The sequence below is a fragment of the Anomalospiza imberbis genome, chromosome 6, assembly GCF_031753505.1.
Source record: "Anomalospiza imberbis isolate Cuckoo-Finch-1a 21T00152 chromosome 6, ASM3175350v1, whole genome shotgun sequence".
Lineage (NCBI taxonomy): Eukaryota > Metazoa > Chordata > Aves > Passeriformes > Viduidae > Anomalospiza > Anomalospiza imberbis.
Window position 1 is genome coordinate 33,042,681 of NC_089686.1, and position 12,016 is coordinate 33,054,696.

At 46.3% G+C, this 12,016-nt stretch overlaps 2 protein-coding genes across 4 annotated transcripts in view; one reads left to right on the forward strand and one right to left on the reverse strand.

The window, feature by feature from the left end:
- ZFYVE26 (zinc finger FYVE-type containing 26) overlaps positions 1-2,418 on the forward strand; it is a 47,824-nt gene extending 45,406 nt beyond the window's left edge. For all 3 annotated transcript variants that reach the window (XM_068193154.1, XM_068193155.1, XM_068193156.1), the window contains one exon: positions 65-2,418. In XM_068193154.1, the coding sequence (XP_068049255.1) occupies positions 65-274 (210 nt within the window). In that variant the 3' untranslated portion in view covers positions 275-2,418. The remainder of the gene's footprint in view (positions 1-64) is intronic.
- A 378-nt stretch (positions 2,419-2,796) lies between these two features.
- LOC137475655 (retinol dehydrogenase 12-like) lies at positions 2,797-11,485 on the reverse strand. The gene is made up of 7 exons (XM_068193186.1): positions 11,337-11,485; positions 10,607-10,725; positions 9,643-9,798; positions 9,256-9,360; positions 8,577-8,786; positions 6,656-6,845; positions 2,797-4,796 (listed from the first exon to the last, which is right to left on the reverse strand). The coding sequence occupies exons 1-7, from the start codon at positions 11,414-11,416 to the stop codon at positions 4,694-4,696; spliced, it is 963 nt and encodes a 320-aa protein (XP_068049287.1). The 5' UTR covers positions 11,417-11,485; the 3' UTR covers positions 2,797-4,693.
- Positions 11,486-12,016: the final 531 nt, after the last annotated feature.

A 12,016-nucleotide genomic window follows, 5' to 3' on the forward strand; every position in this document is an offset into this window, starting at 1 on the left:
TGAGCTTGTCCAGTTAGTTTGCTACAGCTTTCTGACCAGGCTCTGCCTGCCTCTTGTGCTTCAGATCCAGGCCTACATGATGTGCAACAAGCTGCGCTCCGCGTACCTGGTGTCGGTGCGGCAGGAGAAGGCGCGGGCCGTGCAGCTCGTGCAGCACGTGCGGCAGCTGGCTGAGAGCAGCGGTGACCACGTCGTCAAGGCCATCTGTGCCCAGTGGCTCTCCGTGCACCAGCCCAAGGTGAGAAATCGGCTTCCCCAGGGCTCTAGGAAGTAACGTGTAACTGACATTTGCCGTCATACTTGAAGGAGAAGGCTTCAAGACAGCTCAGAGGTGGCTGGTTCAGCAGCCTCTGGGTAAAATGGAACTCTGTTGACTGATGTCGGTGGCAAATGGATGCTGCTAATGTGCCTCTGGTGAAAGGAAGGGAACTAAATTACAAGTGCCAGTCCTGTATTTTGACAAACAGTCACTACCTCAGGGTGTTTTTTGGCTCTCTTTTTGATGGGGCGAGGGGGCCAGTTTCAAACTGAACAAGCAAGGATTTAGATGTATGGAAGAGAGCACTTCTGTTTTCAGCTTTAGTTTTTGGATTTTGTTGGCTTTTAATTTTTTGCGGGGAGTTGATATTTTTTGAAAAGCACTGGACTTAATAATAGGTGTTTTATTTTTAATCCAGAAAACATGTGTAGAGAGGACAGAAAAAATTATCAACTCAATGTAGCCTAGAGTATAAAATTTTTGTGATGTTTCCTGAAAAATTTTCAAGATTGCAAAGTTCTTTCGTTACAAAGACTAAAACTCAGATTTTTTTAAGCCTCTAGATAAATCATTGCTACTTCTTTTTTATCCCCCCCTGCCCAGTACATTGTACCCAGTTTTTTTTTTGTTTGTTTGAAAAGGTAGGAACTGATTCTTTTGGCAGATTTGTACTTACCAGTCACACTGTGTGATGTGTGCCATAGATGTGGCACTTGGGCTAGTGCCAGCTAGATTAATGAAGTTATAAAGGGCATATGCTGTAAGGGGAGTACAAAGGGAAAATAAGCCTTTAAAATAGCTGAAAAATCATGTGCCTCTTTCTTTACTCTGGTAATACCCAATAAATCATTGCGATGCAGCTTTATGACTGAATAGTTGACAGTAAACTTCCACAGTTTTTCATCAGGTATGGCAAAGAATAAGGATATAGAGCAAGCTGTGGCAAAATTAAACATCCCTGTCACATAGGGATGTATTTATTTATTAGCAGAATAATTTGTCCCTGTCAAGTACAATAGAACACCCAACTGGACATGCCCTGTATTGACAGGTTTTGCTCTCGAAGTGTTAGGTTGATTGGTCTTATGAAAAAAAGCAGCAATCTTCCTGCAATGTTTGTGTTCAGGGATGCTGAAAAAAAGTAGCTGCTTCTCTACAACTAGTATTGGGACATGAGAAACTGGCAAAAATGTGTTAGACAGTAGTAGGACCTCCAGAAGAAAAAGAACAAAACATGGTGTTACCCAAGAGTTTGTGTTTGCTGTTTACATGTATTTCAGCACAAGAAGTAGGAAAACTAATTCACTTTCTCATTAAAAAGTTGTTTACATCAAAAAAACAATAGGTTTTCTGAAGAGTAATGTAATTGTAAATAGTTTTAGTATATAAAATAATTAAGACTATCAAGTAAGAGTTTTGCACTATCCCCAAGCTCACTATAATGAAAGAACAGAATTCCATGATGTTGGAAAGGATTTGGTCCATCTTCTTCAGGGTTTGAAGAGCTGACACAAACACCTCTCTTTGGAGGTGCTCTGCTCTGCTCGCTAGAGCAGAAATGACCACATACAGCTTTCAGAATCCCCTGACCACAGATTTGCTTTATCTCATTAGTGAGCAGTACTAATGAAAGCTTTTGTTTCCTTGGCCAGACTGACCTAGCTTTCCATCAGCTTACAGCCATCAGGCTAATCCTAAAACGTGACACTACCTATGGCTTCAGTAATTTTTAAATCTCTGATTATGGGGAGGAGATTCTACTGTGTGTGGGTATCCACATCTGCATTGCTGTAACACCCCCTGTTCTGCCCGTGTTCCATCAGCTGCAGAGCACTGAGAGTGGAGTTTGCCATGCAGGCCCGTCAGTTCCCTACCTGCCTTTCTTCCTGACCTCTTTGCACTGTACCTGATGCACTTTATGTAGTGTCTGGTGTAATTTGATGTTCTTCATCTGGAATTGTAGGATCTTTCTTGTACCAGCAGAACTGGAATTTTGACCCCGATTAATTACATTGTGTCATAAATAGTGCAATTATCAAGGGGCTTTGAATTTTTGAGCAGGAAAAAGGGATTGAACACTGCCAGTTTAAAAGAATTTCTCTGTTACTGACCAAGATTTGTTTACAACTAAAACAAAAATAAAGTATTACGACTGTTAATGTATTTTCAGTTTATTTTTTATCTCAGCAGAGCTAGGGTTCTCTTTCTAGACTTGCACTTTGCTTTTGGCTATGCTTAGTGGAGTAATTAGAAGGGGGTTAATTGTTCTGTCATGCCAAGTTTGTGTTACTGAGTATCCTCAATATTTAGATTGACTGGAATGTCACATCTTTAGAAGTCCCCCCAGCAGCTAGGTAGCCTAGGTAGTTCAGCCTCATGCGTGTACGCAGTAATCCTCTTTAGGGAGCTTTGCAAGTTAATCTAACTCTCCGTTACAAGCCTCCCTTTGAGACAGCTAAATGAGCTTTAGTTTCCTCATTTTTTAGAGATCAGCTGAGCGGTATAAATTACTTGCTCAAGGTCAAAGAGGGTGGATGTATGTCTATGGAAATGTTTATTTAATATGTCTTCTGTTAAATCTACAATCAGACTTCTTTGAGAAGTGCGTTGACCTGCAAGGGCAAAAATATTTCATACCAGAGGCACTTTTCTGCTTTTTAAAAAAATTATTTCTCTTGCTCCTGAAGCCACTTTCTAAATCAGAGAATGACACAGAGAAAGCAAGCCAAGGCTCCAGTGGTAGGTAGCATTCTACTGTTACATTATAGTTGTAGATTTAGTTTCATAATTGAGATGCAACATAAAGAGGGAGGGGGGAAAAAAAGTAAAGTGACAGGGAGAAGCACAAAGGGACTTTTAAAAATGTTACCTGGAGTGAATTCTCTACATTAGTGAGGCAGCTGCAGATAACAGCAACACCAAGTAAACTGATTCAGCATTTCTGAAAGAAGATACGGGGTCCTGTTGTAAAAGGAATGGCTTTATTTAGTGTTGCTCAGAGGTAGCACAGGACTGATCTGCATAGACAGCATCCAGACAGGAAGAATTAAAATTAGCATTGGTTTTCCAAAACTGGCAGTTGGTCACAGTGGCAGGCTCATATGCAAGTCCAAAAACTTCAAGGTTTTTTTTTTCAGAAGCAGAAGATAATCCTATGAGCTGTGGTACTTGGTTTCTGACTGCTTAACTCTTTCAGAAATAATCTCTGATTATGGATTGCACTCCGGCAATTTGCACTCACATAGCACTGGAGTTCCAAGGGAGCAGTCCCAGCGCTATGTGGCTTGAGCCAGCTGCTTTGTGCAAGTGCAAGTTGTGTGGTCCTGCATGGGCAGGCTGGCAGCCTTGGCTGACAGCCAGTCACTGTCTGCCCAGTAACTGCTGGGCAGACAAATGCAAGGATTTCCGTGCAAGTCTTACCTTCCTGTCCTGGAGCCATCTTGACCATAATACCAAGATAGTTCTGCCTCCTGCTTCAGCTATTTAGCTCTAGGAAGTTTGGTGTCATTTAAAGCCAAAGTCTCAGCTGAAGTTGTTTAATATTTTTTAACATGGTTGAGATGTTCCTTATTCATTCTGCTCTATTTTCTAGGTTCTAAAGTCATTTAAAGTGCAGCTGGGGGGTTTACTGTGACAACTTTTACACTGTCTTTGTTCAGTGCATCACAAGAGAGATGTTGATTTTTTTAATAACTTGCCTGTGTACAATTGCAGCCTTCCTGCAGCTTTTAACCTCCTAGTCACCTGCACCAAAACCTGGGTTCTCAAAAGATTTGCCAACCCTCAGTTAACCTACTGCAATTAGTAGGTATTAAGGGCCCACTATACCTCGGTGGCTAGGGTCCAGCTTCTACAGAGCATGCAGAGAAAGTGATTCCATGTAAAAAACTTTACCTAATACTTGGCCCAAAAAGGCCAGGACCTGTTTCTGTGTGCTAGAGACTATTTATATTGCATAACTTTCCAGAAAATCTAATATCCCAAAGTATTTTTGCTCTGCCAGTTCAAAGGGTAGGAACTGAAAGTAATCTCATAGATCATAAGTTTAGAATCCTACCTTTTTACTATTGCTGTTAGGAAAAAAACAACCAAATGTTATTTAAAGTAATTCCTTGTTACTTCATAATCTAAACCTAAGACTGCAACCTCTCTTTCCATTCTAAAGCCAGAGAACCATAGCCTTGAGCTGCTGTGTGAGATAACAAGCAGGTTGCTCCCTGGCTTGGTGCTCTGATTCTCCAGCTAGGAAGAGGGACTGACTGCTTACAAATCTCAATCCTTAAGTGTAAGACTCCAGAAATTCAAATTATGTTGTGCCCACAGAGCCATCCTTAGGGCAGCTGAAGTATCAGTGTTCTACTCTTGAGGTCTCTCAGCAGTGCTGCTCCCCGGAGAAGTTTTGCTAGACCCAGCCAGGGACACTCTTGGTGCTGCTCAGTCCCACTGGATGCCAAGGAGCTCACAGCTCACGCTCCAGAGCTTCTTTGCCGTCTCATCATTCCGACCACGTGGAGATACGTACGCTGGCTGGCAATCACTGTAAGAAAAACATTCTTTTAATTCTTTCAAGTCTAAGATCTCCATCTACATGAGTATACTGAAATGTCTGCGTTAAGATTAGGGAGTTGCTTTGTATAAGCTTAATTCAAGACTAGTTCAAGAACACGGTGGGAGCTATCCAGGAAATGAGCAAGGGTTGGTGCTAAGCCACAATGAGAAAAATTTCTTTCCAACTAGCTAGGGAAGAATCTCTCCCAGTGGCACCAAGAACTGGCAAGCAAGCTCTACCTTTTGTCTCAACTCCTAAAGAAACCTCACTAGTGTGCGTTCTCATTAATACCACTAAAAAGGCACACAGATTGCAACCAAGCTCTTAAGGAACGCATTTCCTAAAAAACACTGCAAAAAAGTCACTCAAACAGCCCTTCATTCTAAACTATTTATCCCACTATATGCCCAAGAATAACACTGTAATAACCATGTATGGTTACCCCCTTTCCATTATCATCTGAACTGTGGCTCCTTTCTTCTCGGCTCTTCCAATCAGAAAGCACTCAGTCTGGAAAAGAGGTCCTGCGTTCTCAACTGTACTGCTCAATAACTTGGGAGTTTAAGAGCACAGAAGAAATGGCATTTTGTAAGGTCTCCATCTGGCTCAGTGTTTATAGATGGAGTCTTTAATATTCCTGAAATGACTGGTGGACTCCCACCTGTCTCACTGTGGCATGCAAATTCTTTTCTTAATGTCTACACTTGTATTTTATAGTCTATGGCCTGGAAAGCGGAAAGGATTCTAGGCTAGTCCAGTGTAGATTGTGGATTAGTGTTAAATCTTCTCATTTCCCACCACATCCAAAAGTCTTTTTTTATGAATTTAAATTCTACCAGTTTTCTGTACTTCCAGACATCAATGCTACATTTTTATCCCAAGACAGACAGCTAGGGAAGACTTAAGATGTCTATTTATATATTCAGGTCTGATTAAGATGGTACTAACTCCCAAATGAAGATCAGGCAATGTCATTACAGAGGCTAATCTGGTCACAAATCACAAGAACAAAGCTCTGCAGAGACACAACAGCTCCAACAGCATCCATGTGAAGGGGAAAAACAAAAAACCACGAATTTTCATATTCATTCCCAAAAAACAGTATTGTTACAGTGCTCTACACACAATGAGAAGCTGGCAGACATATCTGTGTGAATCTAATCGTGATGACTTGAAACTGCTCTGGGCTGTGGTTTTGGTGATGGGAATAGAACAGGGTAGGGTCCTGGAGTAAGTCAAAAAATAAAAAGTTTTGTAATGGGAACTAAACAAGACTATTTGCATGACAGCGTGACAAGCAGCCCAGCAAGAGTCCGTCTCAGCTGGTGGGTCCATCACACTGGAGGATAGTTACTTGGTCACATGCCAGACCTGAAAATCTCACCTGTCTCTGCAGCTCCATCAGCTCTCTCAGCTCCGAGAGCACAGGCCCTTCTGCTCTCGGAAGTAAAACTAGGAAGGGAACTGAAGTGGTCTTCCCAGCATTGACTGAAGTGACCTAATTAACTACCCAGTTCTTCTGAAAAGTGATTTTCCCAAGTGTTAGGCAGGTCAGCATTAGAGCTCTGAGCATATGACAGCCATTCCTGCACTTTGAGTACATTAATATTTCTAGCACTAAAGGACATGCTATTGCATGAAGTGTTGCACAGGTCAGGTGTTTCTTCTAAAACGATTGTAACAGACCTGGAAGGGGTGATGCTGTATTTGTCACCCTCAGTCTTACCAGACAGCCTCTTACCTGGTCCCTTCTTAATGAAGAATATGGGACAGTAAGTCCCATATTCCCCAGCCAACGAAGTTGCCCTCAACATTCACAGAGTGTCATTTCATCAGCTTGCACCCACCTGAAATACTGTCCTGTCACAGACTCCAGCTCCTCAGCTACTGCACAGTAGATACTGGTCTGAGCTCCTTCGCAAGGCGTCTTCAAGAAGAAGGAGAATATCTTCCACAGCCAAGTCATTACAAATGAGTGCCGGACCAGTTCAGAAGAGACAGAGCCGGGATGGAGAGCGTTTGCTGTGACTTTAGTGCCTACGGCAAAATAAAGTAGTCCAGGACAAATCTGCATGGATCAAAGTGTCTTTAAAGGAAGGGTAATATACTCCTCAATTTTAGCTGTAGATATTCTATAACTTAAAGGAGGAGTCCTTTAAGTATCCTTGGATAGAGAGAGTAAGTGCAGTCCTCTGTAGTTACTGCATGCTGGAGGTGTTGGATGCACTTGACCCCTTAGCCAAATCAGCAGTAGTTTGGTACAGGCTCCAAAGAAGGTAAAGGTCTGAGCCGTAAATGGGCCAGAACTCCTCTAGGAAACCCACACAGGCCAGTGGGTATCAGTGCACATGCATTTAGAACAGCCATGTAGCACATGGCTTTTCCAATACTCTTTTATCCAGGAACAAATAAGGTTGTGGATGCACTGAGTCTCATGTACCTTTCCCACTGTATGTAATTTGAATACAAGCCAACCACTCCATTCCATAAATATTACAGCCTAAGCAAGCCTTCTCTGAGCTCTCCCTGCTAAGCAATATGACTGCAGGGTGACAGTCTTCCCTTGAGCTGGCTCACCTCTCAAGGTTGCTCCCCAAGGCAGAGAGCTTTTACCAACAGCAAACCTTTGGATGAGCTCAGCTCAAACTGCAACTGGACTCCACTCTACCCTAGAGAAGAGACACCTCTCAAGGTTTCAGATTTCTTACCTGAGACTGAGAGCCTCCCTTAAGCAAGGCAGAGAGGCCCTTTGCTTGCAAAAAATCCTTGCTAAGTGACTGATTGCTGAATTAATACTGAGGAAACATTACTAGTCCATGTAGCTACTCAGTAATAATTATTAGAAACTTTTTATAGATAATTACATTACATATAAATCATCCAAGTCTGAGACTCAAACTGGACCTAGGCTCCCTAAGGAGTTAAAAAGCATGGGGCTCCTGTGTGAATAATTCTAATTTAATTCTAAATCAGTTTTCCTTTGCATGTGTCTTCCACGTAAGTAATAGACTGAACCTTGCCATCATACTTTAAGTCACCCTCTTTTGACCTCAGCTTAAAAACACTTTTGCTAATACCTTTAATGGTGATTCATGAAGCGGCTTAAATCACTCATCTGTGGCACTGGAGCATCCCCTGCTCCCTTCTAAACACGAGTCATTATGTGCCTTCTGCAAAACAAAGTGCTAGGGGGCCTGAGTGCTAAACTAGAAGCAGTTTCCAGCAGGCTTTTGAGAACACTTGCCTCTTTTGACTTACTCTAATAACTTCTGTTGTAGTAAATAAATATATATAAGTTTTTGAACAGGACTGAATGATATGACTGTGACAGATGTTGTGACTTACAAGGTACTGTCTAATCTTATGCTTGTTTTACGGGCCACCAAGCTTTAAGGCGGTTGAGTGTGCATTTGCTTTTCTAATGGAGACTGCAGTTGTGGCTCTGTTTGCAGCTTCCATCCACATATCACAACTCTCTGCATGGTGCAGCTAGTTTTTGACAAACAGCAAAGAACAATGAGGTACATTCAACTGTGCCAAGCTACTAAACTCCTCTACCCTGTTGCTGTAAAGACAATCTGTGTTGTAAGTCTCCTGGTTCCACAGACAGGAGATATTTTCTTCCCGCCAAGAGCTCCCAGTGACATTTGCCTCAAACCATTCAATTTCTGCATAGGCGATTTGCAGCTCTTTCTTCAATCCAGTCTCCCCATCCATGGTGCTCAGAAAGCCAAGCAGATAAACACCCCGCCTGCCTCTGGAACTTGCCTTGCAGCCGCCTGGCCAGCTCCCGGGTGAAAAGCACGTTCGCCAGTTTGCTGTGACAGTAGGCAAGGCCACGATTGTAGCTCTTCTCACCATGGAGGTCATGGAAGCGGATTCGGCCTCCGTGATGAGCCAGTGAGGACACGTTCACAATGCGGGCTGGGGCAGACTGCTTCAGACGCTCCAGCAAGAGGAAGGTCAAGAGAAAGTGACCTAGGGAGAAGACGAAAGGTCATCCTTCTAGGAAGGGTTCCCCTGCTTGCTTATATGTGGTATCTTACTGCTGCCCTCATTTCAAGTCCAGGAAAAGAAAATTACTGTTAATTTCCCCTTAATTAACATCTACACTTTTTGGGGGCCTTCAGGTTCTGCTCTTCGTCTTCAAAAAGCTGGAGCTGTCATACATTTCAAAATGTCCCAGGTAACACGTACAGATACTTAAACTGGATCCATGATACACAAATACATCACATTGCATCTCCAGAACTCTGACTCTGGCCCTCCATCCTTCCAGTAAAAGGAAGAATGAGGAAGAGAAAATCTGAAAGTAGGATTTTCCTTTGACATTTTGCAACAGATATCGATGTTAGAAGAAGATGATCTTTAAGGGCAATTCCAACCCAAACCACTTGACAATTCTATGATTCCATATTCAGTGCAAACATGATTCCACTAGCCTTACCAAGATGATTGACTCCCAGATGCATCTCAAAGCCATCAGCAGTCTTGGAGTAAGGGCATAACATTACCCCAGCATTATTAATGAGAATATGGAGTTCCTTCTCCTCTGCAAGAAACAACAAACATCTTTAAACAAGGAAACGGAGAATGCTGACAAGAAGGTAGCACAAGTCACTCCTTGCTGTCTGACTTGCAGCCACATCATCTTAAAAAAAGGATACATGTCCTACCACAAACTAGCTCATGGCCTCTGACCAGCCCCTGCTGTGAACCATAGTCCCCAAGAGGTACAGAGACAAGCAGGGCAGGGATTTGGCAATGGTAAGAAGAACAGACAGCAGTCCTTGGTAAAATACTCTCACTAAAAAGAAGAATCTAGAGACTGTACCTGCTAGAAATCTCTCAGCAAACTCCCGGATGGACTTTGTATCAGCCAAGTCCAGTTTTTTCACAATGACTTGCTGGTTCCCTGTCTCAGCTCGGATTTCACTGGCTGCAGCTTCTGCCTTTGCTGTGTTTCTGCAGGCAATAATTACCCTTGCACCTGCAAGGAGGGGAGGGGGGAACAACAGGAACAGGAACTGAGATCACTGGAGCACTGGATGATCAAGGCTATGGCAAGCAGGCTGACCATGCCCAGCAATTACAAACAGTATCTTGTTTCTTTAGGGAACTAGCATCAGTCAGGGGGGTGGCTGGAAGGGACAAAACCTTTCCTACTCAAGTGTGAGCTACAATCCTGCTGAAAGATGATTTCAGACCAGGCAAAGGCACATCTTAAGTGCCTCTGTCCATGTTCTCCCAGGTCAGGAGTGCCTACAACAACACTGGTATGATAGGGTTGTATCTGCCCCTTTAATGGGAACATCAAGCCAGGAGCACATAAAGGTGATGGATTCCAACCAGAGTAATTTCTAAATAGATTGTGAACATGTAGTTTAATCTTCTTACCAGTTAGCCCAACAACGTTTACATCAAATTAGCTTGAAACATGAATAACTAAAATACACAGTGGTGGACCTATGGCATTTCCCAGCTTCATACAAGCAGAATCCAGGAACTTCCCCAGTCCCCTTGAATCAGTTGCAATGCAACGCATTTTTATGTCCCCAAGGCACATTTTTGGAGTCTAAGCAATGAAAAGTTCCCAGGTGAGGAACTAGGAACTTGCACCTCAGTGGTTACAGCCTCTGAAGGAATAGCACTTGGGCTCATCTGCAGAAATTCTGGAATCATGTTTACTTCAATATAAGCCTGCAACGCTTCTTTCTTAGGTCCAGAGAAGGGGCTACTGACACAAGGTACATCCACTCCGGCCGCAGAGGGATGCCTCCTGACGAGACTGCACTTGCCTCTTTGCGCGAGGTCTCTGGCGGTCTCCTTCCCGATGCCTGTGTTGGCTCCTGTGATTATCACCACCTTCCCCTCCAGCCTTGCTGTCGACCTACACCGTCCTCCAGCGACATACCGCCTGCAAGAGGGGAGGCACCAGTCACCTCTGCCTCCTTAGCGGGCCCGGTCCGGGGCTGAGCACCCAGAACCTGAGCGTTCGCATCAACTCTCGGGCTCGCCCCTGGGCCCCAGGGAGTCACGGGCGCCCTCACCGGGAACGCGCCCCCCAATCCCCCGCGCTTTCCCGGGCGCGGCCCCGCCCTCGGGCCCCGCCCCATCCGTGCGTCAAGTGGAGCCACGGCTCCCATTGGCTGCTGCCGCGCGCCCCGGGGCCTTTTGACCAATGGGCTGCGCCGCCGCGCCCTGAGGAGAACGCGGGCCCCGCCCCCTGCCGCTCCTCCGCGAGAGCGCCGGTGCCGGGATGGAGCCCCGGGAAAGCAGCGGGCGGTGCAGGGCTGAGCGAGCCCCGGCAGCGCGGCAGTGTCACCGGGGCGCTGGAGCTGGGCAGGCCTGAATAACTCCCACCCCAGCGCGGGCTGCAGGACGGGATCCCCGCTGTTCGCACTCCCGCCACACACACAGACACACACGCACTGAAACGCGAAGCGCGCCAGCTCCGCGCCCCTACGGGCGCCGCTCTGCGGGGCTGAACATACGCGAAGGGCAGGGGCTGCGCTCGGTAAGACGCACCTGATGTAGGGCGCTGCCACGAAAAGAAAGACGGGGACGGAGACGGCGGCGCCCAGCGCGGCTTCCCAGCAGTTGAGCATCGCTGCCGTCAGCTACCCGCGCACCGCCAGCGCACGGCTCCCGGCAGCCCCCGGCCCGCCCCTTTGGATCCGCCTCTGCCCCTCCCGCGTTGGCCTCGCCCACAACCGTACCGCCACACCTCCACTACCGGGCCGCGCCCCCGCCGGCACCGCCCGTGGGCACGCCAGCAGCCTGCTGCTTTTTACCCCGGACACCACATGACTCTGACCTGGGTCCCGCGAAGCATTCTGAAACGCAGTCCGCAATTGAGGAGCCGAGAAATGTCTGCAGAGACGGCGCTGTGGCGGCTGTCGGCAGTGGCGTTTGAAACACGTTTTTACAACCCCACGCCGAGGTTCACGTCATTAACCCTGGCAAGGAGCAGGCAACGATGTACACGTGGGCAGGTGCCCAGGCCTGGGAGCAGCGCGGTGGCGGCGGCGGCGGCGGCGTCGGGTCACGCCGCTACCGGGGAGCCCCGGGGTCGCAGCGGCGCTGCCGGCCCGGGGCGCTCCGCGGCGGCGGCGGAAGAGCACCCCCGCGCGGTGCGGGCACGGCCGCCTCCCCGGGACTACAGCTCCCAGCAGGCAGTGCGCGAGGCGGCCCCGGCGGCGGAAGCG